Source organism: Vigna radiata, chromosome 11 (genome assembly GCF_000741045.1).
Source record: "Vigna radiata var. radiata cultivar VC1973A chromosome 11, Vradiata_ver6, whole genome shotgun sequence".
NCBI classification, from domain to species: domain Eukaryota; kingdom Viridiplantae; phylum Streptophyta; class Magnoliopsida; order Fabales; family Fabaceae; genus Vigna; species Vigna radiata.
Genome location: NC_028361.1, coordinates 3,700,824 through 3,728,552, shown reverse-complemented (window position 1 = coordinate 3,728,552; position 27,729 = coordinate 3,700,824). Strand labels below are relative to the sequence as shown.

The 27,729-nt window shown below is 29.7% G+C and overlaps 3 protein-coding genes and 1 long non-coding RNA gene across 11 annotated transcripts; 3 read left to right on the top strand and 1 right to left on the bottom strand.

The window, feature by feature from the left end:
• Positions 1 to 2,732: 2,732 nt before the first annotated feature.
• LOC106776533 lies at positions 2,733 to 6,509 on the bottom strand. 4 transcript variants are annotated; one of them, XM_014664016.2, is made up of 5 exons: positions 6,204 to 6,509; positions 4,703 to 4,852; positions 4,166 to 4,216; positions 3,767 to 3,818; positions 2,733 to 3,109 (listed from the first exon to the last, which is right to left on the bottom strand). In XM_014664016.2, the coding sequence occupies exons 2-5, from the start codon at positions 4,817 to 4,819 to the stop codon at positions 2,919 to 2,921; spliced, it is 411 nt and encodes a 136-aa protein (XP_014519502.1). In that variant the 5' UTR covers positions 4,820 to 4,852; positions 6,204 to 6,509; the 3' UTR covers positions 2,733 to 2,918. The 4 variants fall into 4 exon arrangements, with proteins under 4 accessions (XP_014519502.1, XP_014519501.1, XP_022631281.1 ...); XM_014664015.2 differs by having other exon boundaries at positions 4,703 to 4,823; positions 6,204 to 6,506; XM_022775560.1 differs by having other exon boundaries at positions 4,703 to 4,823; positions 6,167 to 6,276.
• LOC111240534 lies at positions 5,919 to 6,451 on the top strand. Its single transcript, XR_002665943.1, has 2 exons — positions 5,919 to 6,044; positions 6,185 to 6,451. It is a non-coding gene; the product is annotated as an uncharacterized LOC111240534 (long non-coding RNA).
• Positions 6,510 to 9,676: 3,167 nt separating the features above from the next.
• Positions 9,677 to 11,879, top strand: LOC106778067 (protein PHLOEM PROTEIN 2-LIKE A10-like). Of its 5 annotated transcripts, none has more exons than XR_002665945.1 (3): positions 9,677 to 11,257; positions 11,329 to 11,430; positions 11,618 to 11,879. XR_002665945.1 is itself a non-coding variant. In XM_022775571.1 (2 exons), the coding sequence occupies exon 1, from the start codon at positions 9,977 to 9,979 to the stop codon at positions 11,255 to 11,257; it is 1,281 nt and encodes a 426-aa protein (XP_022631292.1). In that variant the 5' UTR covers positions 9,677 to 9,976; the 3' UTR covers positions 11,618 to 11,879. The 5 variants fall into 5 exon arrangements, 3 of the variants coding, with proteins under 3 accessions (XP_022631292.1, XP_022631291.1, XP_022631290.1); XR_002665944.1 differs by having other exon boundaries at positions 11,614 to 11,879; XM_022775571.1 differs by lacking the exon at positions 11,329 to 11,430.
• A 13,220-nt stretch (positions 11,880 to 25,099) lies between these two features.
• Positions 25,100 to 26,067, top strand: LOC106777426 (bZIP transcription factor 53-like). Its single transcript, XM_014665009.2, has one exon. It carries the CDS (start codon positions 25,310 to 25,312, stop codon positions 25,832 to 25,834), a length of 525 nt encoding a protein of 174 aa, XP_014520495.1. The 5' UTR covers positions 25,100 to 25,309; the 3' UTR covers positions 25,835 to 26,067.
• Positions 26,068 to 27,729: the final 1,662 nt, after the last annotated feature.

Sequence of the window (27,729 nt, the reverse complement as noted above, 5' to 3'; positions counted from 1 at the left end):
ATTTTTTATTACTTTTAGTTTTCTTTTTATTACTATTACTTATTTTCTTTTTTATACAAATAATAAATTTTCACACTATTTTATATATTTGTTAAATTACTTTTTAATTCTTTATTTAATTGAAATTAAAAAGTTAAAAAAGTTAACATTATAATTTAAAATAATTAGTATTTTATTATATGGTGCTAGCTATATAAAAACCACAAAAGTGAAAATCATAAAAATAAAATTTAATACAAGAGTAGTTTAAATTGAAAAAAAAAATCAATTTCCAAAATCAAATAAACATTGAATTTGATTAATAATCTTATATCAACTCCTTTAAATAAAATAACTTACTCAAATAAATTAGGAAAAACATATCTAACACCAAAAACAATAAAATGATAATGATATTTTGCATCACTATGACATGACATAATACGACTTTTTTTTACTCTAATAGCATGTATGAATAAAAATTATCTAAATACAATGTGCCAAATATTTATTTAAATAATACAAGTTTATTTTTCATGTTAGAATTTAATTCCTTGAAAATTGAATTATGAGGTGTCATTGAAAAGAAACTAGTTGAAAAAAAAAATAGAATTTAGTTCCTTAAGATTGAATTATGAAATGGTTTTTTTCTTTTTTTTCGTTTTCATTTAAAAAAAAGGAGAAAAACAATTCTTGAAATAAAAATTACTAAAAAATAAGCATAGTTTTACTACTTAAAGATTTGACAAAAATAAATAATACTATATGTAAACATTTTGGAAAATTTGTTTAAGTAATTTTTGTATCCATGTGTATTATTTGGGTGAAAAAATTACACAATATCATCCCAATAACTAAACCTGACTAGAAAAACTCCAAGTTAGAAACTCTTAAAACCACTTTGATTTTGCGAGTTGGTTCTGGTGTCTTGTGAATTAGTATCCAGAATAAGCATTTTCAAAGATATTTTTCGTAGATAACCAAACTGAAATAAAAGAATACCACATTAAACTATAAACTTTTCATATTGTATGTAATTGTAAACATAATCACAAATTGATAAATCTCTAATCAATTTGTTGCAACAGTACATATTTTTTATTCAACCCTTTAAGCAATCTTCTGAAGTTCATGCAATATCTCTTGACCATAATCGGGAAAATGTTTTTTTCACGTGTCTATTCTATAGAAAATGAAAAAGAAAGCAATTTAATAACTAAATAATACAAATTATACAAAATTTATGGTCAATATAATAGCCTAAAATGTTATAAGCTCGTTAAAACGTTAGAAAGCCTTATTAAAATCATACACATGTGCAACATTTTGGATAGTCTTTCATTTACATACAAATTTGATGATTGAATTACTGAAAATGAAGAAAACGAATAAGAGTACATAATAATAAGAATTAGTAGGAATATGAGAAATCACTTTCACTCATAAAAATAATTTTTCATTTCATTTTATACTTTTTGGACTTGTAAAATATATTATCTATTTCTTGTGATTCTTTTTGTGATATCAAGATACAAATAGTGATAGTAGTTTGGATTGAGACTGAGTCTAAATTAAAACATTCAATCATGCGTAAAGAGTAAAATCAAGTTCGATCAAGAAGAAGAGAAACAAGATAGCTATACAAGCATGGAAAGTGTAATACAAACATAAAAAGTATGAGAACAATCTTGGCCATTGACCAGATCTAAAAGTTTTAAAATATTTTTTTTTCTCACATTTTTCTGTAATATTTTGGGTCAAGCATGACTTGCCAAATATAGCAATTTTTTTTTTGTAAATAACTTTTGAAATATATGAAAAATTGAGAATTTGAAACAAACACATGTGAGAGTAATTATCATGTGCTTATCTTGAAGATGAAGGTGGAATTTGATTTGCTTCTTCCACCAACTATACAACTTTTATCTTTTAGTTTGTGTTCACGTTTTTATGCTTTATAATTTTCGGTTCGATAATATTCTAATCTATTTTTATCCAAATTATGGTTAATTGCTCGTCTTTTTGAACCTTATGTTTATTTTTCTTCTCTTTGATGTGCAAGTAATTTTCACATAATATTACCCATTACTTCCTGTTATCTTCATTGTCTTTATCTCACTCAACCGCAAACTCTTCCATTAGGTAGACCTAACTACATTGATCAGATTATGTAATTCTTTCCATATGAAATCTCTAAACCTCTCCAAACAGAGGTGTTGCCATTTAGATAGATTAAAATAGACATTTTTACACATCCTTCGCCCACGAACCAAAATTTCCTTTTTTTCTTGCTTTATACAATATTTATATATTATCGTCTGAATTGTATCGTCATGTTGTAGTGTCCAAGTTCAATCTTTAAATGGTAGGATGATGGATAACAATATAGACAAGTCATATAAAGCTGATTGAAGTCTTTCTTTTAGCATCATGATCTTCTTTGCGCAATATAGGTACATGCACTTAAGTTTAAGAATATTTAAACAAACTCTACTTTTAGGAACAATTTTAAACAACTCTACCAAAAATATCCTATTTATCAGAATTGATGTGAATCATTTTAACTGTTCTTTCAAAACTATAATTTAATTTTTAATTTTGCAAGAAGACATTCAATTAAATTTTATCTTAAAATTCTTATTTTTATTTAGTTTTTATGATTATATAAACCACATGAGATATACGTGCATAAATTTAGTGGACTATATAAAATTAGTATCTTAACCAATATCTCAATTTAGTAAAATTGAAAATGATTATGAATGACACCTTAAATGATTAATACTACTTTAATAGTATGGATATACACCTACAAAAGAACAATGTTTGAAAAAGGTTCTGTTCTATGTACAAATCTAAAAGAAAATCCAAGGAACAAGGTAATTTTTCAAAAAGGTACACATGGCACCCATTCCCATGTTCTCTCGTAAGCATTATATTCACTTGACCTCCTCATCTGTGATGATGCTGTGGATTTCAGAATCGGGTGATAGTTTAAACTTGAGAATCTTGTGAAGTTGACAAAAAGGTTTCACTTGCTTTGTTGGAGTTTGACTTGAATCACTTAGTCTTGTTCTAGAGAAAAGATTCACTTCAGATGATCCTGTCTCTTCATTATCCACAGGGGCATCTGCATGTTATCAAATAACTTACTTTAAAGGGGAAGCAAATCAAATTAAAACTTATTTCTATAAAACATGAGCATCTTAACAATTTGAAAGGCATCGTTACTGAGCGATTAAAGGATGACTATTATTCTGAAAACATATCTAATTCAACAATAGATTGGCAAATAGAAAAAAAAAATAGAATAAATATAGAAATAGAGATATTCTTCATAGCTAAATCTTCTACAAGTTCATTTTAGAGTTTACTCGAGACTATAGTTGCACCATGGGTGGAGAAGCAACAATACCAACTTCCAAATATAGATTACAGTTACATGATCTATTACTCCTATATAAAATAGTACGTAGGATAACAGGACGTCAGATGCAGAGTCAATTAACGGATGTTACTAAACATGCCGACAGAGTGCAGCGCTGAGAGAAATTTGGGAAAAAAATATAAATAACAACATTGTAGAAAAATGCCCATGATTTTCAATCTCAATGGAAACAGGAACAAAGACGTTGTAAATCTTTTACTTACACAGGAAATGCGGAAGAATGAGATTAGGAAAACAGTTAACTCTTATAATGAGAAAAATATCCTGACAAGTGAGACATAATGATGGTTTTCAATAAGCTTTTTCAGACTAATTTTGCACACATTAACTGTAACTCACCTTGTTCCGTAAAAGCAAGACATGTGCCAATCGACTCCTCGTATTGCCCAATCTGTAGACAAAAAACCATAAGAAATAACAATCCTTAGATAATCATATTATCCATTCAGCCAATTTATCAAACAAAAATAACAAAAATTGATGGAACCAACTTTAACCAATTGAAAATTGTAGCTGAAATAAATCATTCAAAATTATTTGCCCAATCCTATAGGTAAGCATTGAAGAAACATACATCTAAGAAAATGGATAGGTTTCACTAATCTATATATGACTTCTAACAGATTACACAAGACTACAAAAGCACCAAAATGGCAATATATAACTTAACCCAAAAAATTCTCAATAATAATAAAACGTTAAAGGCAGAAAGTCAGAATTTTAAAGCAGGCAACTTACCAGCTTAAATTTGTCATCAATGATCAATAATGGGTTTAACGTATCAAGGCCCTGTCATTAACAAAAACTAATATAAGCATTCTTAACTTAGGTATAATATAACAAGGCAATAAAGATCACCAGAAAAGTGCGTGAAAGAGAAAAGAAGAAATAAAAGAGAGCATTCACAGAGAAATTAACCATGTATTGAATTGAATTTTTAAATTTCACAATTCCAAAGACATTAACATTATTGAGTTGGACTTTTAAATTAAAATTATTTTTTAAATGTTTTGTTTAGATAAGAAAATTAAAATTTATTGAATTTTAAGTTTTTTGGTTTAGAAAGTATGTTTAATCGGCACAAAAGAGTCAAAATGCAAAATAGAAAGCTTAAACAGCTAAGCAGTGTCATGTCATCTCAATCAAGAGAAATATCCTGTTTATCATAAAATGAAAACAAATTATGGTATCGGGGTTGAAAATCTATTTAGTAGATGAAGTTGATCTACATATAGTGAAAAATATGAAGAAAAGGCAACAGGTTGGAGAACTTACAGTAAGAACATACTTGGCATTTGCTGGAAGGTTAATTAAGTTAGAAACACTATCCAAGTCAAGTAGAACATATTCATCTTGATCCTCATGTTCATATGAAGCTGAATTTGCCTCCATATTCCTGAGCAGAGCAGAGATTGCAAGTAAATACTGACACACGATAGCAATATTTAAGAAAAAATAAAATAAGAACAGATTAAAAACTATGTTTAGTTACTAAAAAGAAGAAAAAAAAAACACGGTCAGAAGCTCTAAAACCATTTTTTACAATTTTAATTTTATCTTTTTATTTATTTATTTTTGTATACTTTTATTTTTGTATTTATTATTTTTTTTATATCTTATTACATGTTTATAAAAAGAAAACAGGCAATGCATATATTAACGGTGGGTATAGCACATGTAAGTAAAACAAATAGGTTAAAAGAGTAATAATAATAAAAGAGAAAATAAAAAGACACAAGGCTTGAGATATGAAACTGTCAATGAAAGGTATGCATCATCAAAGGAAAGCAAGAAAAAAAACAAACAAAAAAAAAACGTATAAGGAAAATGTGCAGCGGATGGAATATGGGGTTAAGGAAGTGGATCCAGAGCCCAAACCCTTTCTTGTCAGAGGCAAAAATGGGCCAAAGCCCTTTTGTCTCTTGCACTCAGAACCAAAGAGACCCAAAGTCTCTCCTTCGAAAAAAGAAAACCTAGGGAAGGGTTTGCTTCCGCGCCGCCACTGCCTCCACCGAACCAGCCGCCGCGACGGTCTCCGCTCGGCCTAAGGTATCGCCGACGACACCACTCGCCGCAAGGACCATCGCCGGCCACCTCGAAAATCTCCTTCTCCCGTCTTCTCTTCATGAGCGAAAGGGAATCACCCTCGCTCCTCCGCGACGCGCCCTCACCGTCACCAACGAGGTCAACCGTCACCGACGCCTCCAGCGGAAGAAACCCATCCTCACGACGGCTCCACCTCACAACGGCAAAACCTAACCGCTTGACGCGTCCTCACCCGCTATCGGAAAACGTTGCCGGCAACTCCTAAACGCGTGACCTTCACTTCCGCTCTCTCAACCGCCACTCAAGGGCCACCACCCCGATTGATTCTCCTATTCCCTTATTTTCTGTTTTGATTGGGTTGGTTTCCCAACGGGTGCGTTGATGATTTCATTATCGAAACTGTTGAAGATGGGGGGGGTTTGGTCGCGACGGCGTTGTGAGTGAGGGAAGGGTGATGATGGTGTTCGGTAACAATGGAGATCATTATAGAAGACAGAGACGACGGTGATTGAATACGCAACTGGAAACTTCGGGTTAAAGATGAAATATGGCAATGCATTGGATGGTGATGGTGGGGAAGATAACCGTGATATATATACACTTCTTTTTGAATATTTACCCAACAATATCATACAGAAATGTGTTTCAACAACAAGTGAAAAATGAGGTATAAAATGCAGCAAGTTGACTCACTAAAACATGATGACACAGGTGCGCAAGCGTTGCTTACCTCTTGGAGCTCCGTAGCTTATAACAACATAAGCTCCTTTCAAGGTTCTTCAAAGAAACAACAAGCAAAAGTTACCAAACAGACAGATTGATCTAACATCAAGTAAGCAAATGTAGCTTCTAATTTTCAAGATTATATGGTACTGTTTGGGAGGATAAAATGGGATTTCCATTAAAGATGCGTTGAACCAATATTTAAGTATTTTGTAGTACTATTTAATGTATGTTTTTTTTTTTTTCTGGGTTCAAGCATCCTTGTGTTCTACTAATATATATCGTAAAAAATAAATATTTTATATCTATTGTTGAATAATTAATTTAGAAAGTGAACATCACTTCATATTTGTATTCGTTTTACATTTTAAATTACCACCGGAATTTTTGTTGTTGTGATTTTGGTCAAATAACAAGTAACAATTTTGTCGAAAAAAAAAATCTATAACGATTAGTCTTAGACTAATTATTAAGAGTAAAGGAACAACTTATTCTCTTGATGTGAATCTGGACAGTTGGAACCAATTTGTGAGACTGCATATCTACCGTCTATCATGCTTCGCTAATAAATAATAATTATACAAGGGAATTTTATATATATATATATATATGAGAATATGGTTGAATATTATATATTTATTAAAAACTTTGTCGATAAATTTTTATTTGATAGATCACTCAAAGCTAAAATTCATTTATAAAAGTTTTGTAAATAATATTTATTAGTTCATCAATAATTATCGACAATATATTTTCTGATAATTATCTATGAATATATAAGATTTCCATTAAAAAATTAAATTATTAAATTTTCATTGTGCTTTAAATCTTCTCCTTAATCAATTTTGGTTTTCATCCCAAACTAAGAATTATAAAAAAATTAAAACACAAACAAAAAATTTATTCACACGTTTATAATTACAAAACAAATTGCAACAAATAGTTTCACTACCATTCTTTAATTTCCTCCTTCATCTTTGTTACATGTTTTAAACAAAAAACATTCATATAAATCATTGTCAAGTTGCATCATGTAAATCCAAAAAAGGAGGTTTGTTGGTGAAAATGAAACAATTAAAGTTTTCTATGCTCGTAAATTTTTATATTGAACCAACATTTAAATTGACTTTTTCTCTCCTTATCCGAACTATTATAATTTTATTATTATTAACTATTAGTTTCTTAGTTTTGTAAATATTAAATTTAAATAAAAAAATGAAAAGCTTGATATATATGAATATATCAAATAATGATTGCAATATTTATGTAAAAAATTAAATTATTTTCTAATTCACGCAGGCAATAATCAACAATCTTAAATAATTCAATAATAAGTAATTTATGGACAATAAAAATCTTATATTGTAAAAGTAAGAAAATATGGAATTAATACTTTTCTATGATTAAAATTATTTTTATCAATAAAATTTAAATGAATTAATTAATCAACTAACACAAAAATTAAAAGAATAATAAAATATCAATAATTCATGGTGAAAAAAATCTTATACTACAATAAAAAAAAATTGAGAAGGATTTGTTTCTACGATTAAAATTATTTTATCAATAAAATTTAAATAAGTAAATTAATTAATTAGCAAAAAAATTAAAAGAGTAATAAAATATCAATAATTAATTGTGAGAAAATATTATACTATAAAAAAAGAAATTTGGATAAATGTTTTCCTATAATTAAAATTATTTTTATCAATAACATTTAAATCAATTAATTAATTAACACAAAAAACTAAAAGAGTGAAAAATATCAATATTTAATTGTGGAAAAAAAATCTTAAACTATTAAAAAAGAAATTTGTAATAAATGTTTCTTTACAATTAAAAATATTTTTATCGATAAAAATTAAATGAGATAATTAATTAATCAACACAAAAATTAAAAGAGTAATAAAATATTAACAATTAAGAGTAAATAAATTATATACTACAAAAGAAAAGAATTCTGGAATAATTATTTTTCTCTAATTAACATTACTTTTATCAATAAAATTTAAATAAATGAATTAATTAATTAACACAAAAGTTAAAAGAGTAATAAAATATCATTTAAATTTAAACGAATGAATTAATTAATTAGCAAAAAATTAAAAGAGTAATAAAATATCAATAATTAATGATGAAAAAATAATATAGTATAAAAGAAAGTAAATTTTGATAAATATTTTTCTATAGTCAAAATTAATTTTACAAATAAATTTAAATGAATTAATTAAGTAATTAACACCCAAATTAAAAATATTAAAACATCAATAATTACTAATGATAATGCATAATTAAAAATATTAATATCATTATCAATAGTAAATATTTTAAATTATTAAAGAATTTTATTGATAAATTTTAATACTGATAAATTTTAACTATGAAAAAATTTATCTGTAATATATATTTCATCGACAAAAAAATATATATCTATAAATGAATTATATAATATTAACATTACGCACACATTTTTCTTGTTAGTAATATATATCTTTTTTATTTATTTTCTTCCTTTTTGTCTTTCTTTTATTTACATTTCTAGTTTACTTATTTGCTCTTCAATTTACGTTGAGTTTCAAACAACAATGTTGTAAAATTTCAAAAATATTTAAAGCTTTTTAAAAAAATCTAATTATTGAAATAAAGTTCATAAATTTTAATTAATATTCACATAAAAAGACAATTTAATAAAACTATATATATTTGTAAAATTGGTTCAAGATATAAATCTTTTATAAACAAACTTTGTGTTAATCATTAATCTTGAATTAAAATACTATAATTATGATTAAAATCCAATTTATTTGTTGATTATATTATAAGAATTCACATAAAGTATATTTGGCTCACTTTAAAAAAAAAATATCTGAACAAACATGGAGTCAAATTCTCGATAAACAGAACCGCAACTTATGTAAAATATGATATTTATTTTTCTTATATTTTTACACTGAAAATAATTTGCTAAACATATTTGACTACTCTTGTCTATATATCTCAAAGATAAGAAAAACTAGAAGACTTACAAATAATAGGAAATTTGAAAATTGTCTACATATTGCAAAGAGTAATTTTGTAAGCAAATACTAAAACAAATTTAATGCTAAATTTACGTTAATCTTAAAGAATTAATGAATTGATCTCGTAAAAAAAATCAGAATGAGAATTTTATTTAAGTTTAAAATTTGTGTAACACAGGTAAAATTAGAAAATTTAACTTTTTAATATCATTCATTCTCTAATTTTCATTTTATTTTTTATATCACAATTGCGTTGGTATGTAATTCCATTCTCTTTAACCCTTTCTTTTCCATTTTCACTTTTTAGATTTTAACAACTCAGCGGCCAAAGGCCAACCTTGAATGTTAAATCTTCTACATATATTTTCTATTTATATTTTTGTAGATAGTTTGCATATTGGTTATGTTAACTGTAATGACACTCGGGCTAGATCCAAAAGAGAGAAGCGTCCACAAAGACCAGCCCATAGAATAATATATCTCAACAAAAAAGAAAAAAAAAATTGAATAATTTGTGGTGGGTGTGATTTGTCTGTGGCGTGACGGCTGAATTGAAGATGACGGTTGGGGCTACTGCTTCCACCAAAATCAAGCAATAGCAAACAGCTTAAACTCCAGCACAAACTCTCAATTTTTGACCTCACAACCTTCTCCAAGCTCTGTCTTTCTTTTTTTCTATGTCTATTTAACATCGTTTGGTTTGGGTCAGCAGCGATCGTAATTATAAATTGGCGAGTTTAAATATCCGTAGGTGGGGTTAATGGAAGTGCAGTTAGTTGGTCAGGGTTTTCGTTTTGATTACGTCCGTAAAAGAAAGAAATGGATTTTCATTCTGTGTGCTGTTGGGTTGGGTGGGTTCAGCGCTTACAAGCTCTTTCATTCGCCTTCTGTTGTTCGTAAGAGAAAGAGGCTTTCGAAGCTTGTGGGTGCGTTGGTTTCCGTAGCGGAAGCCGTGTCCGAATCTGCAGATACCATCGGAATCGTATCCAGAGACGTCAAAGATTTTCTGCAGTCCGATTCAGATCAAATCCCCAATAGCTTGAAGCAAATTTCCAAGATTGCTCGCTCTCAACAATTGTCGGAGTCCTTGGTTGGGGTCACCAGTGCTGTCACCGTCGGAGTCCTGCGCGGTTATCAATCTATCAACCGGACTGGTGGTGAGCAATCCGGTTCAACCGCCGTGGACCGGGTGCTTGACAAAATGTTTACACCAGCTGGGTCAGGTTTTGCTTCGGTAGTTCTTGGAAGCTTTGCTAGGAACCTGGTTCTTGCGTTTTATTCGGATCAACGTAACCACTTTGGTGGAGAATCGAGCTCCAGCAATGAGACTAGTGGTGTCACACATGTTGGATCCAATTCGGATCCTGTTCTTGCTTGGGTGGATGTAGTTTGTGGTGATAAGTGCGGGGAACTGATTGGGAATTGTGTGCAATTGTTTGTGAGCACCGCGGTTGCGGTTTATCTTGATAAGACCATGCATATCAACACCTATGACGATTTCTTTGCTGGCTTAACTAACCCGAAGCATGAGACCAATGTGAGGGAAATCTTGGTTTCTGTTTGTAATGGTGCCGTGGAGACTCTCATCAAGACGTCTCACAAAGTGTTAACAAGTTCAAATGCAGTTATTGGTTCAGGTTCAGGTTCATATTTGGCTATTGGAGAAACTTTGATAAATGAGGACTTGGGTGGAGAAATGTCGTCCGTTGAATCGAAGATTGAATCGAAGGTTGATGATGTTTATGATGAAGAAAAAAAGAGTAGCTGGGTGGGCAAAATTTCGTCAACATTGGCGGTTCCCAGTAATAGGAGGCTTGTTCTTGACCTGACTGGAAGGGTGACGTTTGAGACTGTTAGGTCTTTCATGGAGTTTGTTTTGCAGACATTTTGTGCTTCTGTGATGAGATGTGCTCATGTTGCTCAAGAGGCAGTGCTTGAGATTGTGAGATATCTTGCAGCGAAGTCCTCNGTTATTGTGACTATNTGTCTCTCGTTGTATCTGCACATAATGGGTGGAGGCTGGGCTTTGGTGCCTGCTTAAGTANTTTTTCTGACTACTTTTCATTCACCNAATANATGTGATTGGTAACTAAACTAGAAAATTTTNTGGAGGTGCTGCTTCTTTGGGCTTGCAGCTTTGTCATAATCTCTATATACCATACATGGATTAACTTTGTAAATCTTAATATTATAGATGTACANTGATCATAGAAGGTACGTTTTCTCTTACATTNTAAAGTCANGGGCCAACTCCACAGCTCTCTCATATAAAGCATTCATCAACCATTAATACTATTTGTCTAAGGTGTATCAATCATGATTAGATCTATTCTTGACTTGAAACTTGTTGTAAATACATCCTTCTGTATAGTAAGATGATATGATATTTTCTATTAGCCAGGGCGCATCCTCGGGTCATTTGAACTCTGCCACCCTCTCCCTTTTTGNATATGACAACTCTGTTTCATGTTCTCTTATGGATATAACCACTTTGTTCTATGACGAAACTGAATGGGAAGGTGAAATGCTGACTGAGATTTTCTAATGCCTTGTTAACTTAGTGTGGTTAGAATTCCCTTGTGGCTAATGTTTTTAATCTGCTGTTGGAGGAGCAGATTCGTGTTCTACAATTGCTATTGGTTATTACTGTTACACTTTCTTAATCTGTCCAACTCTGTTTATAGACATTTTGGCATTAGTTGTGCTTAAAGTGCATTTCAACTGACATGCACCCAACCTGTACTTGTAAATTCTTTGAACGCCCTTCGTATTTGAATTATTCATTTCATCATCAATGAAAGTGGAATGTTTGATATCTGGCTGGCAGTGGCAGAGGAAATTGCACTTATGCACGTTTGATATGTAGTTTGCTAGTTTCACATTAGTCAACATTTAAAACAGCTAAAACTAAGTTCTATTGACGAGTCATGCAACATAGGAATTGTAAAGATGTGGTAGTTAGTTATACAATTTGAAGCTATATCAGAAGTTGTAATCGAGTTTAGAAAAAGGATTTCTCAATGTCAACTGTTAAATCAAAACGTTAGGCAGTTATTACTTTACTTTGTTTGTATGAATCAGCTGAACTAGGGTTATTAGATAATTTTTTGTTTTGAGAATGGGGATTCCGATGTAAACAACTGAAGCTTTCATCTGTTAAATCCAACTTTTACGTTTCTAAAAAATAATTTTCTAAAAAAAATCATAAATTTATTACATAGGTTTTGATTATGATTATAAAAACAAAGAAACAGATCTTATCTGATTATTATTTTTCGTTTTTTAAATATTAAATAAATATATTAGATTTACTTTTGTGTTAATTATTATTATTTGACTATTATTTATAAATAATAATGATGATGTATAAATATTTGATTATTATTTATAAATAGATATTCGTGTCATGCATACACATTGGATAAATAATAGTAGATTCACACACCTATACTCATTTAATAAATTTTTTATAATAGAAAAATGAAAAATAATATATTAAATGAGTGTAAAAGTGTTTTCAAATATATTTTCTTCATCCACCTTAGTTAGTCCTGGAACAAACAGTGATTTACCCAAGTTCAGAACATCCTTATTGGTTCTCAGAGCTCTTTGCATTCCAAAATCAATGACGTCACCCACAGTCTTGCCATCATCGGTCTTTCCCCACCATTTCTCAGAGCTCTCCACACGGGGTATTGTCGACTGCGGCTTGAAAAACACGATTTCAAATAAAATATTATTAGAAAGTTTAATTTAAATAAAATTAAACCATAAAATATTAGTATGAATAAAACCATTTTTTCTAATGTAATTTAGATAAAATTAATTTCTTTAAAATCAATATTTATTTTATAAATTTCAATAAAAACATACATTTCTAACATTAAATTATAAATAATTACTCAATTTCTGAGGCTGATATTTGTCCTTGAGACTCTACAATTTGCATGAGATTACGATTCTTATAGATGGTGGTGGGTGGAAGCAACCACACTTGCTTTCTTACACTATATTTGTATCTACGAATACACTATGGATATGGAGGAAATAGGAGAAATACAACCAGTGACATTTTACCTCCTTTATTTCTGTATATGACTTTAACTTTACGTGCATGCATTTGACGTGCATGTTGAAATTGATGGAGGAGAAGGTACTCTTAGGCCAATGTTCATCAAAATTCAAAGGAGTTTGTGGTTATTGTTGTTTGATTTGAGTCATGTCCTAAATCATCTTAGAAATAGTGAAATTATGTTTATTATTATTTATTTTATTGTCATATTTATTGAATTTATATCATTAGGTTTTTTATTAAAATTAAATATTTATTATTATAATAGATATTATAATAATGAGAAATAAGTCTTATATTATTTTAATTTGAGAATAATACATCATTAATTTGGATAGATCAATTTCATATTTAAGTATGTGATAAGAAGGCTCCATTAAACAATTTTATTTTCTACAGTGGTAGTACTTGTTTTCTTCTTTTCTCGTCGCATCTCAATCGAAAGAAAACACCGGTGATCCCAACACACCGCTCCTCGCCGACAATGGTAACGTGTTGCAGTGTAATAGTGCCGAAGAGTTGTCCGAATTTAAAATCAGATATTTGCTTAAAGGCGTGGGTATAAACCACAAACTATTATCGTTCCTTAGCACCAAAGTGGTAACATATTTTAAATTTAATAAAAGAATATATATGTACTGTATTAAAATAAATATTATAAAAAGAATTTAGGTTAACATATAATTGTCCGTAAAATGTTTACATTTTGCATATTATATTATCAAACATTAAAATAAAATAAAAAAGTATTTACTAAAAATGAAAATTAAAGGAAAATAAAATAAAGAATAAAACTAAAACAGTCTCTGGAGATTAATTATTTAACTAAGAAATTTCTTTAAAAAAGTATTATTTACTTAGTTTGCGAGTCAGGGAATGGATTCTCTGGTAGATTTGTTTAGAGTAGTTGAGAAGACAACTGAATAAGTATTGAAGAATAATGGGAAGTTAATGCCTGCAACATAAATAAAGGCTACTTTAAATACCAGTTTATTTCTTCGATACCAGTTTTAAATATCACTCTCTTCAACACTCAACAGATACACTCTCAGAAAATATTAATATCTTGCATTAAATTCAATCTTATGGCTATTCCTCAACTCAAGTCAACAACTATCTCACTTTCTGTTTCTTCTCATCTTCTGTCAATTCATTTATCTAACTTCTCAATCCGAGAGTAGAAATCCCCCTAATAAGTTATTCATTCATAAACATCAGACTTACAAAACTACAAGTTTGCAAGTCGAAATAGTAGCATATAGAAAATAATATGATATATGTAAAACATTAAAATGATATATGTAAGAAAGCAAACGGTTATCAAAATCTAACATATAATACAAAACAATTAACTTTAATTATTATCGTCTTGGGTATAAATATAATCTAGGTTTGCCGTAAGTGTCCTTCTCTTCAAACATTCATCCTCATCAATGCCGTGACAATTATCTTCTCCCAGAACATCCTACGCGTTTGAGAAATATATGAATCAGAACCTTACGAAATATCTACTGAGAATAAAAGAAAAAAAAAAGACTAATGTAAAAGCCAACAAGAACATCATTAAACGCAACGAACCGGATTTAGTGAGGCTCCCCTGCGAAAAGTTGATTCAGGGCGGGCCGCAGCATGGGTGATGATGGAGCTGAGTAACAGAGTCATGAACAATAGGGCTGTGATCTTTCTCATATTTGGTTTGTGTTAGAGAAGAAAACTGAAAAATGGAAGAGAAAGAAGGGAGAGTTTGTGTGTGTTGAATTTATGGTGACTGTGATTTTATAGGGATAAAGGTGTGAACTTTGAAAGGTAAAGAGAGAATTTATTTAATGGGGTGGCAACAAAATTCTCAAGGACCAAAAAGAATCCAAAAAAAGTATTCTCCTTTTTCTTTGTTTAAGAAAAAAATAATTAAACGGTCATATCAATAGTGGGGAAATTTTGAGCAGAACCAAAAGACAGGCACAACTAATGAACCAAAAGAACAAAGCAAGAAAAGAAAGATTCGAACTTCGAAATTCTGCACTTGATAACTAAAAGCTGGAATTTTTGTTATTTATAGGATTACTTCTTTGTCTCTGTTTTTAGAAAGAGGGAAAAGAGTGCCAGAAAACATGAAAGAAAAATGTAGAAAGGAGTAATAAAAGAACAACGTAAATGTGTGCTGTGTTGGCAGTGGCAGATAACTCTGTAATGAACTATTTAACTTTTTTTTCTTATATAGAAAACTATTTTGATGATCAATCAGTATCAAATTCGAGATTTTACTTAGATTAGTAACAGTTGAGTAAACTTAGCTCCTAGATTCAATTATAAATTTGTAAGAATTTATTTGAGATGAAAAAAATTATATATATATATATATATATATATATAATATCTTATTTTAAATAAGTTAATAAAATTATATAACTTTAAATAAATAAAATTTATAATTATATTATTTATAAAAATAAATATTATAAAATATAAATATTTAGATTATTATTATTAATTTTGATGCATTTTATTAAATATATAATTTTAAGTTCGTAAATCATTCTAAATTTATTATTTTACACTATATTATCGATTTTACAATTGATAATATTAAATTTATACTTTCTAATTTAATTTAAAAATCATATTTAAAAATGTAAATTATTCAAATTTATTAGTTAGCTCGAAAATTTGATAACATTATATTAAAATATTCTTTCAATTGCCGAATAAGAAATTGTTTCTAATTTTAATCTCTTTTTCGTAGCAGGAGCATTTGCTTTATAAATGAGCATCTTATAGCCTTTTAAGAATAGGATTTATATTAAAGAAATTACTAGAATGTAAAATATAAAGAAAGTTATGGAACTTAGGTAGGGCACATTAGTTGCAGCATTAATCTTTACCACACTGACTCCCAAGAGTATTTCCATCTCTACTAATTATGGAACTTGTTTCACACACTTTATTGAAACTAAAATATTAATGTAAATGGCATTATAGATATTACATGAATAAAAATTATTAAATTGTTATATTACAAAATTGAATGAAATGAAACCGTGATAATTAAAAATATCATATTGCTAAAATTTTATAATCTAGAAAAATAAATTTACGATAGTTCCAAACACTGTAAACAAAAATTCAAATAAGAATTAGTTAATTTATAAACTAAAAGTTTTTTATTCATAAAATAGTCATTATAAACAAAAATTTAATTAGTAATAAATTAATATTAACTGAACGCTCAACCAAAAATGAAATCAGACCGAATGATCAAAGTATGGTAGAAAATGAACTATCAGTTCAAAATGAATTAACTTTAAAACCATCTCTTTAAATACTTAATTATGATTAATCATATTTAAATCCCGGTCATAATAAAAAAAAATCTCACAAAATCCATAAATAAATGTCCAAAATAAAAGAAAAAAATATATTAATTATGTATTTACTCACTTCATATTTGAATCAAACTTACTTTTACATCAAATAACTTTTAATAAGGACCCCAAACTAGTATTTAAGAAAAGAAATTAGAAATTATATACTAATCTATCTTTAATACGTAATCTGAATTGAAATACGTTAAGTTTAACCTACATTTGAAACAACTTTTTTTTATTCAATCAACTCAAATCTATTATAAACCAGGTTCACTTATGAATTTAATAACACTCACATAAAATTCTATCATAATTTTATTTTCATAAAATATATTTGATTTAGACAAATCTATTTTCTTAAAAAAAATAAAAATTCAATGAGTAGACAATGTTACGTACAAAAACAAAGTAACCCTTATACGTGTCCCCGTGTGATGATGAGTTGTCAAGGCTTCGATTTGTAATTGTTGATTTTTGTAGAAATAAAAAAAAATTAACAACTTTTTTAAAATGTACATGTGATAATTTTGATTAATCTGTTTTAAATATTTTTTTTAAAATAAATTTAAACAAACGAATAAAATAATGAGATATGTTTTGTTATTAAAAATTATTAAAAATTATTTTAAAATATTACGATCTTTTGTAGAAATAGAAGAGTGGTGAAAGTTGACAATGTAGACAGGATTACTGAAAGTGGAATATGATCCCTAATACTCAATCCACAACAAAATCATCTCCAAAGGACAATTAATCTATGTCTATATCAGAACTCTTGTCTTTATGCATCTCTTCAACCTCAATTTTAGCCACTTTTTTCCTTCCTAAAACTAAGCTTCTTGATTGCTTTAATCAATAATTACAAATTCTTTTATGCATATATATGTAACAATTTTTTACTGGCGTTAGTAACAGAACAAATGAAAGTTAACTGGTAAAAATAAATAATTCATTTAAGAAAATTATAGCAACAAATATTTGTACCAAAATAAGAGAGAAAAAAACAAGAATCTACTTCAGCTCGTGAGGATCTAAAACTCGAAATCCACGTTCAGTGTGAGTGTATATCTCATGTCAGATCAAGGATGCAGCTTTCGGCAAAGTTTAATTAAAGCTGTATGTAATCTAGAAAACAAACTCTTGAAGAGAGAGTCAAACATGCTAAACCTCTTTCACACAATATTTGTTTACAAACCAGTTACTACAGGATACATTCGAAGATCGCACTGTTATCTTATCTCTCCTAGGTTTTCTTGCTTTTTCTCTTTCTTTTTTTTAGTGTGTTTTGGTTAGTTCTAATATTTATATTGCTAATTTAATTTACCATTTTATATGTTTTTTTTTTTTAAATTACAGTACTAACTATGGTATTATTCACTACTCTATATTATTATTTTTTTACTATTTATACAAATATTTATTATTGTTTTAATTTATTTTATATCCACTGTGTTTATTAAATCCTTTAAGTATTTCCTGCTTTAACAATTTTCAAAATAATTAACGTTATAATTGTGAATTTTCAATTGTTATTTGATCTTTTATAATTACTTGATATTTATGTAAATGTTATTTGATATTTTATTTTAAGATCTATGTTCATATTTTTTTTAAAATTGACATTAAATTTTTATAATATTATTTTATTTCCTATGTTTTCATTTTTTATTAGCAAAAAAATTGAACTAATACTTGAGATAGTGTAAGAATAAATATAGGTACCTGTGCATATATAAATATATAATTACTCCATAAGGATAAAAATGAAAGATAAATTTTATACCTAACAATAATAAATAGAAAATATAATTTTTTACTTTAAAAATAAAACCAAATATAACCAAACTTAAACTGATGTACTTGGTTTTCAAATGCAAGTTGGTATATTAGTTCATTAGAATTAGCGAAAATTGACAGTTATATTTTGAAGAGAATTATTATAACAAGGTATAGTACGGAATGTACAAAAACAGTGATTAGGCAAACATTGAGAAAAAAAAAACACTCAAAACGGCTTTTAATATTGTGCATAATTAGAATACGTTACTAGAATAACACTTTATGTTGTGTTAACGCAATGGTGGAAGATTTATTTAATTTTGACAGTGTTTCGTTTTAAGTCTTAATCTATACGGTTGGAATTATAAAATTATAAAAGAACTATGATTAATAAATTTGAAATGGAAATTATTTATGCTTTGTGATGGATGGGGTTATATTTGATTTTGTTATTTTTCTTCGGGGCTTGTAATATGTTCCGGTCGGGAATGTCTCCAAGTCCTCCTTCACACTTTTCTCACAAACCGTCTGACTCCTTCCTATCTGCTCTTCGTGATATTGTTCTTTCGGTCGAGCTTGGCCGGGTACCTATTAATTATACTCTGACGCTCAAGTCAGTTTTAATTCTCAAGGTTAGAGATAGAAAGAGAGTGGAATAAATGTGAACCAACCACCTCTTACCTTTGACTCTTATTTATAGTTTTTCTTATGGGCCAATGATTAGTGTAAACTTAATCAAGGCCCAATTGTAGGCCCTTGGAAGCTAATCTCAATTTACCTTAATCCGGAGTTGCTTATGATATTCTTAGTGAGCGCTGACGACCGGACGTTCAACGGTCGTCCTGAGTCATACACGTTTCGCGACGACAGCGCGAGGCTCTCGATAGCCGGTTTATGTCCCGTTCTGACTATCAGTCATACAGACTTCCTTATTGACCGATTTGTGCCGAGCCAAGTTCTTGCCATCGTGGGACGTCCGTCTGCGTCCGTCACCTTTAGTCAGCAACCCTCTGAACCCTAGCTCCTGATGTCCTAACTCTCATAGACCGTCCGTTCGTTTCTGCGACCGCACCGGTATCGACCGGGTTCTATATCTTGATCGTTGGATGGTTATGCGAGCGGTCCGTATGTGGACCTTTTGGTACTGTCCGGTTCCTACCGTACATAATACACGCAGATAAGGAAGATGTAGTATAAAGAGATAGCTAGCCGGTCGGGACAGGGTTTGGTGACGAGCAAAGGTTGAACGGTGGCCGATCGATGGAGCGATTCTGACAATTCTGACAGTGAAAGAATATTAAAGAAAACATTAAAAGGTAATTAATAGTATGATTTTAATGGATGAATATTGCGTAAGGAAAAATAGAAGATACGGTATTTATGAGCATTTAATGCTAATTATTGAGAACAATACCTATAAATACAATATTAATGATCAAGTAAAACACTTTTTTTCTAATAATATTCATTTTGACCTTCTTGAAACCTATCTGACTTGAATGTTAGAATGTTTCCAACAAGTTACAACCGTTCGATATCATGAAAAAAATCTTCTACAGATTTTGGAAGATTGGCGAATCAAGAGAAAACTTGAATTGTTTATAGTTTCGGATCTTACAACAAAACAACAGATAAAAAAAAGTAATATGGTGATGGACTTTGACCATAGTTATAATGATAAATGAGAATTATAGTTGATTTTCAATTTTGTCGGCGTCATTATCCACAAGAAAATATTGAATGTTTTCCTTATTGTGAACAACATGTCTATATGTTAATCTAGATTTGGACTCTGTTTGATTCATTTCATTTCTGATGAGTGCAAATTTTAGTATAACTCTCTAGCACTTAAAAGATGGAAACTAGTCTAAGTCTCTACCACTCCGCTCACTTCAATCGGTTTTGTTATTTCAACTGAATTTGGGGCCATAATTGTTATGTGCATGTGCTCAACATTCCATAGGGAGATTTTTCGGGGGTTACTCCCTGTACCTCCCCAATTCCATCCCTCACCCCCCAATTTTTTTAGATTTTTTTTTAAATACAAAAATAACCTTTTAGTTTTTTTTTTTTATTTTTACCTTTATATCCCTATTTATTAAAGTTAACCTACCTTGCCTCTTTTACACTCTGAACACACACAGACTCAAGATTCCCTCCTTCGCGTATTCCCACCCCCACCAAAGCTTTCATTTTCAAATGCTCTCTGCAACTCTCACTCTCCCAGTCCTCCTCTGAACCTGCTGTTGCTTTGTGCGGCCTGTTGGTGTGCGGTGGGTGGCGGTGCGGTGAGTGTGTGGCGGTCCGGCACGGTGCAGAGAGGTGTAGACGTTGGTTTCGTTATTTTCGTTTCTTCTATTTTTTTTTAATGTATGTAATGTGTAGGATTGGGTAGCCTTCTCTATTGTTGATATTTGGTTGGTGTGTTTATTGAGGTTTTTGTGGTCTGCTGTTGAGTTCCGTGTTATTTGTGTGCTCTGTGTTGTGTGGAATGAAGAAGACGTCCAGGCACTGAAACGGATGTCGATATCCGTTGACGGATTTTCCTATTTTTATGTTTTTAGTTTATTTTATAAGTAATTATATTTTAACTTTTTATTTTCAATTAATTTTGTTACGTTTTTAAATTTTCTTATTAGTTTATTGTATTTATAATTAATTTATAAAGTATTTAAATTTAATTTAATTTTATAATATATTATTTAATTATATCTAAATTAAAATTAATTTANTTAATAAAATAATTATTATTAAATTATTGAAAAAATATGAATAATTTAATGAAATAATTATTAATTTAATTAAATATCGTGAAAAATAAATAACAATATATATATAGATCTTTAAATATACATTATTAAAATACGTTAAAAATATATTTAAAAATAATACATCAAAACATATAAATTCCATTATTAAAATATTTGAAAATTAATATAAAAAGTAAACTAATAAAAACAAATCTTAAAAAATAAAACTAATAAAATAAAAATCTAATAAAAACAAATCGTAAAAAATAAAACTAATAAAAACAAATCTTAAAATATAAATCTTAAAAAAATAAAACTAATTAAAACAAATCCTAAAAAAATTGAAACTAATAAAAACAAATCGTAAAAAATAAAACTAATAAAAACAAATCTTAAAAAATAAAACTAACAAAAACATAATCTAAAATAATCTAGAAAACGCTTAAACGGATGTGGGAATCCGTAAACGGATGTCAACATCCATTTAAGGGTAAGCGGAAGTCACCATCCGTTTAGCGGTTTTACGAAAGTATTATTAACCTCGACTCGAAGAAGATCGCTGGTTAAAGGTTGGATACAACACCACCAATGCAATGCAGAGATATAATAATTCAAGGACAAATTCTTCCAGAGAAATCGATATCTCAATTATCACTTGAAATACAAGAAAAATGAGAGAAAAAATTTCTAGAAAATAGAACAAAGAATTCCTGAGAAGAAAGCGTAAAGATGAAAGCATGAAGATAAAAAAAGGAATAAATAGGTTATGTGGGGGTGGGAGAATAAAATCATAAAATTTTATTTCTAAATATAAATTTTTGCTAAAGGATAAAATTGGAATAGAAAAAATAAAAAAAAGGGTAAAAATGAAATGGGGGTGGGGGATGAAATTGGGGAGGTACAGGGAGTAACCCCCAGAATTTTCTTGCTTGGTGTTTTGTTCGGCCTGGTTTACAAAGGCGACAGAAAAAAGACACAAAAAAGGAGGCCCAACTTAAGTGTGAAAACAAAAACAAGCTCGGGTTCCATGTTGGACCAATTCCAAGAAAACCAAGCCCAATAATAGTTATGGTGATTTTATGATGTTGGATATTGTTATATTTTTCCATCATTTGGAAATATTAGTAAATTATAGATGTAGAAATGATTGAAAGAAACTTTTTTTATATTTTAGGATTTACATTTTGTTCTTGTATATAAATGAATTAGGTGATGGTACGTAATTGAGTCTGTTTTAAAAAGATAATCCATGTCGAACCACGTGAATGAGGCGATTTCAATAATAAACTCGTGCTTCATGTTTCTTCAACATAATAGGACCAGACTACCTAGCCAAAAGCAAAATAGAGGTACCTAAAGTAACCCCTTGCAATTTTCTTTCTTCCTATACCTCTCATCTTTCTTCACTATTTTACTTTTTTTGCATCCAAATATCTACTTGCTTTTTTCTCTTCCTCACTTTTTATCTCCTTCCTGTTCACATGGTTTTGCTTACCGCGTTCCTCCTTCCACCATATTTTTCAGCAATCATTGTACTTCTACCCTTAAAATAAAGCCAGCCACACATGTGTGGATTCAGCATAAAAAAAAAAAAAGTCAATAAATTAAGAGACAAATATGAATTTATATCCACATATATTTTTATTGATAAGAGATCTTTTAGAATGATACCAAAAATAAATTTGTGAGAACTTAGTCCAAAACGAAAAATATCTATGTGTATCAAAATATGTATACATTGAACCTCTCCAACAATGTGAGTCAAAAGTCTTCGACCTTTGTTATCTACATATATTTCTATTGATATGAGGTCTTTTAGAATGATATCAAAAATAAATTCGTGAGGACTTGGTTCAAAGCGGATAATATTTATATATACAAAGATATGTATATATTGAACCTCCCCAACAATGTGAGCCAAGAGTCTTCGACCTTCGTTCATCTTGTTTAACCATGCCAGTCATGCGTTTTTCTTTCAATTGTAGTGCTTTGCAGTAATAGTAATCATTTAAAAACTCAGCCTGAGAATATTCCTCAAATTGTTACACTCTATTTCAACTCTTTAACTCACCAGCTATATATATATATATATATATATATATATATATATATATATATATATATATATATATATATATATATATATATATATATTACGGCTGAGCAGAATCTCAACTAACACTCTGTTTCCTTTCCTGGTTTGGCACGAAATGGTTTTATACGGATGTTTCTTACACTTGTCACTATTTCTATATTCCTTCCTTCGACTAACTTATTCTCAACACATTCACGCGTAAATACAGTTTTCATATTTTCTAGACGAATAATAAATAAAGAAGATAATGGTATATTTACAGACAGGATATTGGGTATGCTTATTTTTCCTTTGGAGCGACCAAATAATTAATTGAACTCATATTACCAAAAACATAAACTTTAACTGAAAAAGAAATATGTCATAGTGATATGCAAAATAATATAATATTTAAGGTTAAGAGGAGTTAGCAATTATACTCTCAAGTGTTTGATTTGAAGTTGATGAACTAAAGTTTGAGTTAAAAGTATGTTGAGAACTTAATCTTGTCCAGAAAAAAGCTAGTAGAACATAGTTTATATTTGGATATTTCTTTGTCCAAAATTATATGTTTAATGAAATGAAAATCATTCATTTAAAGCTAATCAAGAGTACTTTAATTGTGTAATGGCTTAAAAGGGTTTCAAATTTATCGAAGGGATTAAATGTCTACGTATACAAATTTGTAAAAGAATAATAAATGGTTATTTTATTAAAATCCAAACGTAAAATATTAAATCTCTGCTTCCAAAATAAGCTCTATTTTGGGAATAATATTAATGATAAAATGGTTTCTTGAGACAACCAAACATATAAAAACATGTATAAGGCACAATATCTTGATGTTCCAAAGTGAAGTTTATATATAAAGTCACCAAATATAATCAGTCACATATGATAGTGGCATCCTTAAGTAGCCTGGTCTTAAATGTAACAAAGGTTAATTTGAATCATATAGATTCACCAGTCTATTTCCCTTTATTATATTGATTTAATTAGTTCATAAAAAAATTAACAAAAAAATATAAAATTAATAAACTAATCTCATTACGTTATAATAATGTTAAAAAGCTATTTTAACAGCAATTGAAGGTGACTTTTTAACTTTTAACTACGTTAATTATTTATATCTCTTTCAAAATATAAAACAATCATAACAACAGAGAGAGTAAGTAGGAAAATATATTTGTTTTCCAACCTTGTTTCCAACTCCTATTATGATTCTAGTAACCTAGAGATTCTCCTACCTCAAGACTTTTTTAAGTACCATTATACTCCGAACAATACAATACGTAGCTGCTTGGCCATTTCCATACAATACGTGCGTATGATAGCATGTACAACACAAGGCCATTTTCATACACATTATTTAGTAATTTAATGCTACTGAAAGACTGTCCTACCAAAAGTATGACAGAAAGAAAGAAAAAATAACGTGAATTTTTTCAACCACTTCTATTGATGTACTAATTAATATCAGAATTGCGGTTAAGCAATATTTTGCTTTTAACATAGTGGGAGATGGATATAGCTGAATTTAAAGATAAAACAATATATTTAGCATTAATGATAGACATAATGATAAATAATTTGCGTATGCGCGAAGATGACCTACTACCAAATCCGGCCACTTGTGTTAATTAGATGTCATAAATAAGAAAATTAGATGGTTTAAGTTTAAGTGGTTTGGGTTAGAATGGAAGATGAACGTCATCAACGTATACTCCCAATCATTGGACATTCATAGACACACTCCCACACGTGTCAAGCGTGGACCCCTGCTCGTAATTTTACCTTCGCCCGTAAGCTTAAAATGCAGGGACCCACTGGCTGAGGTCACCGAATAAAAAAGTAATTCCACCACCCTAGTGCTCACTGACTCAAAAGCCATCCCATGTACAACATAGGTTTTCAACACCATTTCCCATAATACCCTCTTAACCCTACTCAATTACGCAGCTTTAGCCCTACCGCATCTCCTTAAATACGACTACCCTAAGCTGCGTTTCTTCCCTTTCTCCCTCCTTCCTTTCCCCCTCCCAAGTTTCCGACCATGCTTTCTCATCTTACCTCTTCCGATTCTATGCTGGGAAATGCATTCCCCGCGTTCGACTATGCTCTCACGCCCTGGGATGGGCCTGATTTTTTGCCCTTCAACCCCACTAGCCCCAACCCCGTCACCTCCAGTTCCGCTTCGGACGACCCCAAAACAACCCCTGCCCACCAAAAACCGCCCTCGGACCAGTCCAACCGGGTTGTGTCCCTCATGGAGGAGCGAAAACGCAGGAGAATGATATCGAACCGGGATTCGGCCCGAAGGTCACGCATGCGTAAACAGAGACACCTAGAGAACTTACGGAACCAGATGAACCTGTTTCGGGTTGAAAACCGGGAACTGAACAACGGGTTTCAGTTCCTCCTTCACCACTGTAACCGTCTACGAACCGAAAACGAGTGGCTCCGGTCCGAACGAACCATGCTCCGGCAAAAACTGGCCGACATAAATCAAATTTTGCTCTTCCGACAATTGCAACCATTTTCCACTGCATGGCCGTGCAATATTGTCATGGCAGAATAAACCTTTGATCACCATTAACCACATAAACTACTAATCACAATTCGGCGTTCCTTAAGTAACTAAAGACAGTAACTTGTCTTAATTTATTTTCTGTGTAAAATATTTAGAGTAGTTAAAGGTGAAGTAGGGTGGGTGGTACGTACCGGTTCTTTTTTTGGAAACACGGTTACGGTTTTGGAAAATACATGTTATTTTTTTTCAAAACCAGAAGGGTTATTAGTTATTATACTATGTAAAGCATTACTTACTGTGAATGTAGCTTTTTGTGGTTGTTTTGCTGATCAAATGTTAATAAGAAATTAAATCATCTTTAAATAAAAGAATTATTGTCACCAAGAGCAAAATATAGAGCCGTCATAAAAATTACTATGAATATATTTATATTTTTGTATATGTATATTTATATTGTCTATTATCCATTCTTCACTTTCTGGAGTTACAATTCGTTAACTCGAGGTAGTGCTGCGGAGTCCAAATCATACCAGTAAGAATAAAAATGGCAGCTAACCCGAGAGTAAAAGGGAAAAAATTAAACATAATCAGATGACATAATATTGACCCGATTCGAGTCCAATGCCCTAAAAATACGCACACTCAGATCAAATAAACATACATCTGACGTGTACTGCATGAAGTGCTCGAACTAAAACATTTATAATTCGTGATATAATGTAATAAAAAATGAAAGTGAGTGGTAATAATTGTTAATTAAGTATTTAATATATATCATGAATTATAATAATGTTTATGTCATTACTCTGTAACTCAATTCTAATAGCTGGCATGCAAACAGTAGGTGCCGATATCGTTTGTCATGCAATGTTCAATTAAACGTTTCTTAATGTCCAAAATGCCTTCTCTAATCTCCACTGCTTTCCTGTTGAAGTGAACGTGTATATTATAAGAGGGTCTAATATTATTTTTAATATTTGAATTTATCTTTGTTAGACTCTCCAATTGAACTTGCAAACTCAAGAAGCAATATCCATATAATAGATTTGAGAACACATTTAACTCATAAATTTAAAGAAATATATGTTTATGTATATTTCATTATATACATTACTCGTCTACCAGAAATATTTATGATATTCGAATTCAATTACATAAAAAAATTGACATAGTTCTCAACTAAAATCCTTAAAATAAATTAATGAATCTTCACTTTGTGTAATATTTAACTTTCTTATTTTTATTCCATATGAAACTTAGATTCATGTTTAAATTTTTAACATTTATCTCCTCCCTTAACTTAATCATTCATAGTTTTATATGTTTTACTCAACTCTTTTCATCTTAACATCGTTTAATCAACCATTACCCAAACATATATATCATTTACTAAACTAAAACGTGTCTTGTGTCCTATCACGAAACACTACTAATATCGGGACCCTACATATACATTATTCATTGCTTCCTTATTCAACTTCCTTCTGTCACAAGATTATAATTTACCCAGTAAGAGTCCATAACTTTGTTAGTAAAGTGTTGATTTTGAGTTTTCTATCTTTTTCCCCATAGATTTCCCTAACGCCTCATAATTTCTACTCTTGTCTCGCACAAAAATTGACGTTCATAAATTATTTTGGCTTTAGACCACTAATTTCCCTATAAGATCTTCAACCATTAATATTTATGTTTGAAACAATGAATTATTTTAAATATATATTAATTCAATTGAAAGTGAAAATTAGAATCTATACAATTTAAAAAAAAAAGATAAATATATCTATACTATTCATGAAAAACTAGTACGTCACCACCTTCAATCAAGCAAAAGCAAAAACTCCATCCCTCTTTATCTTTAATAGAAGATTATTGGTTTGGATTGAGAGCAATCAATAAAGAAAAACAAGTAATACTAATATATTATAAAGTGATAGGTGCATGAC

Bases quoted from the DNA above. Each gene is read 5' to 3' on its own strand.
- LOC106776533 (XM_014664016.2), bottom strand. From the start codon at position 4,819: ATGGAGGCAAATTCAGCTTCATATGAACATGAGGATCAAGATGAATAT. The intron at 3,819-4,165 runs GTAAGTTGCCTG...TTTTGTCTACAG, and splicing joins TTGATGACAAATTTAAGCTG to ATTGGGCAATACGAGGAGTC. The intron at 3,110-3,766 runs GTGAGTTACAGT...GATAACATGCAG, and splicing joins TCTTGCTTTTACGGAACAAG to ATGCCCCTGTGGATAATGAA.
- LOC106777426 (XM_014665009.2), top strand. From the start codon at position 25,310: ATGCTTTCTCATCTTACCTCTTCCGATTCTATGCTGGGAAATGCATTC.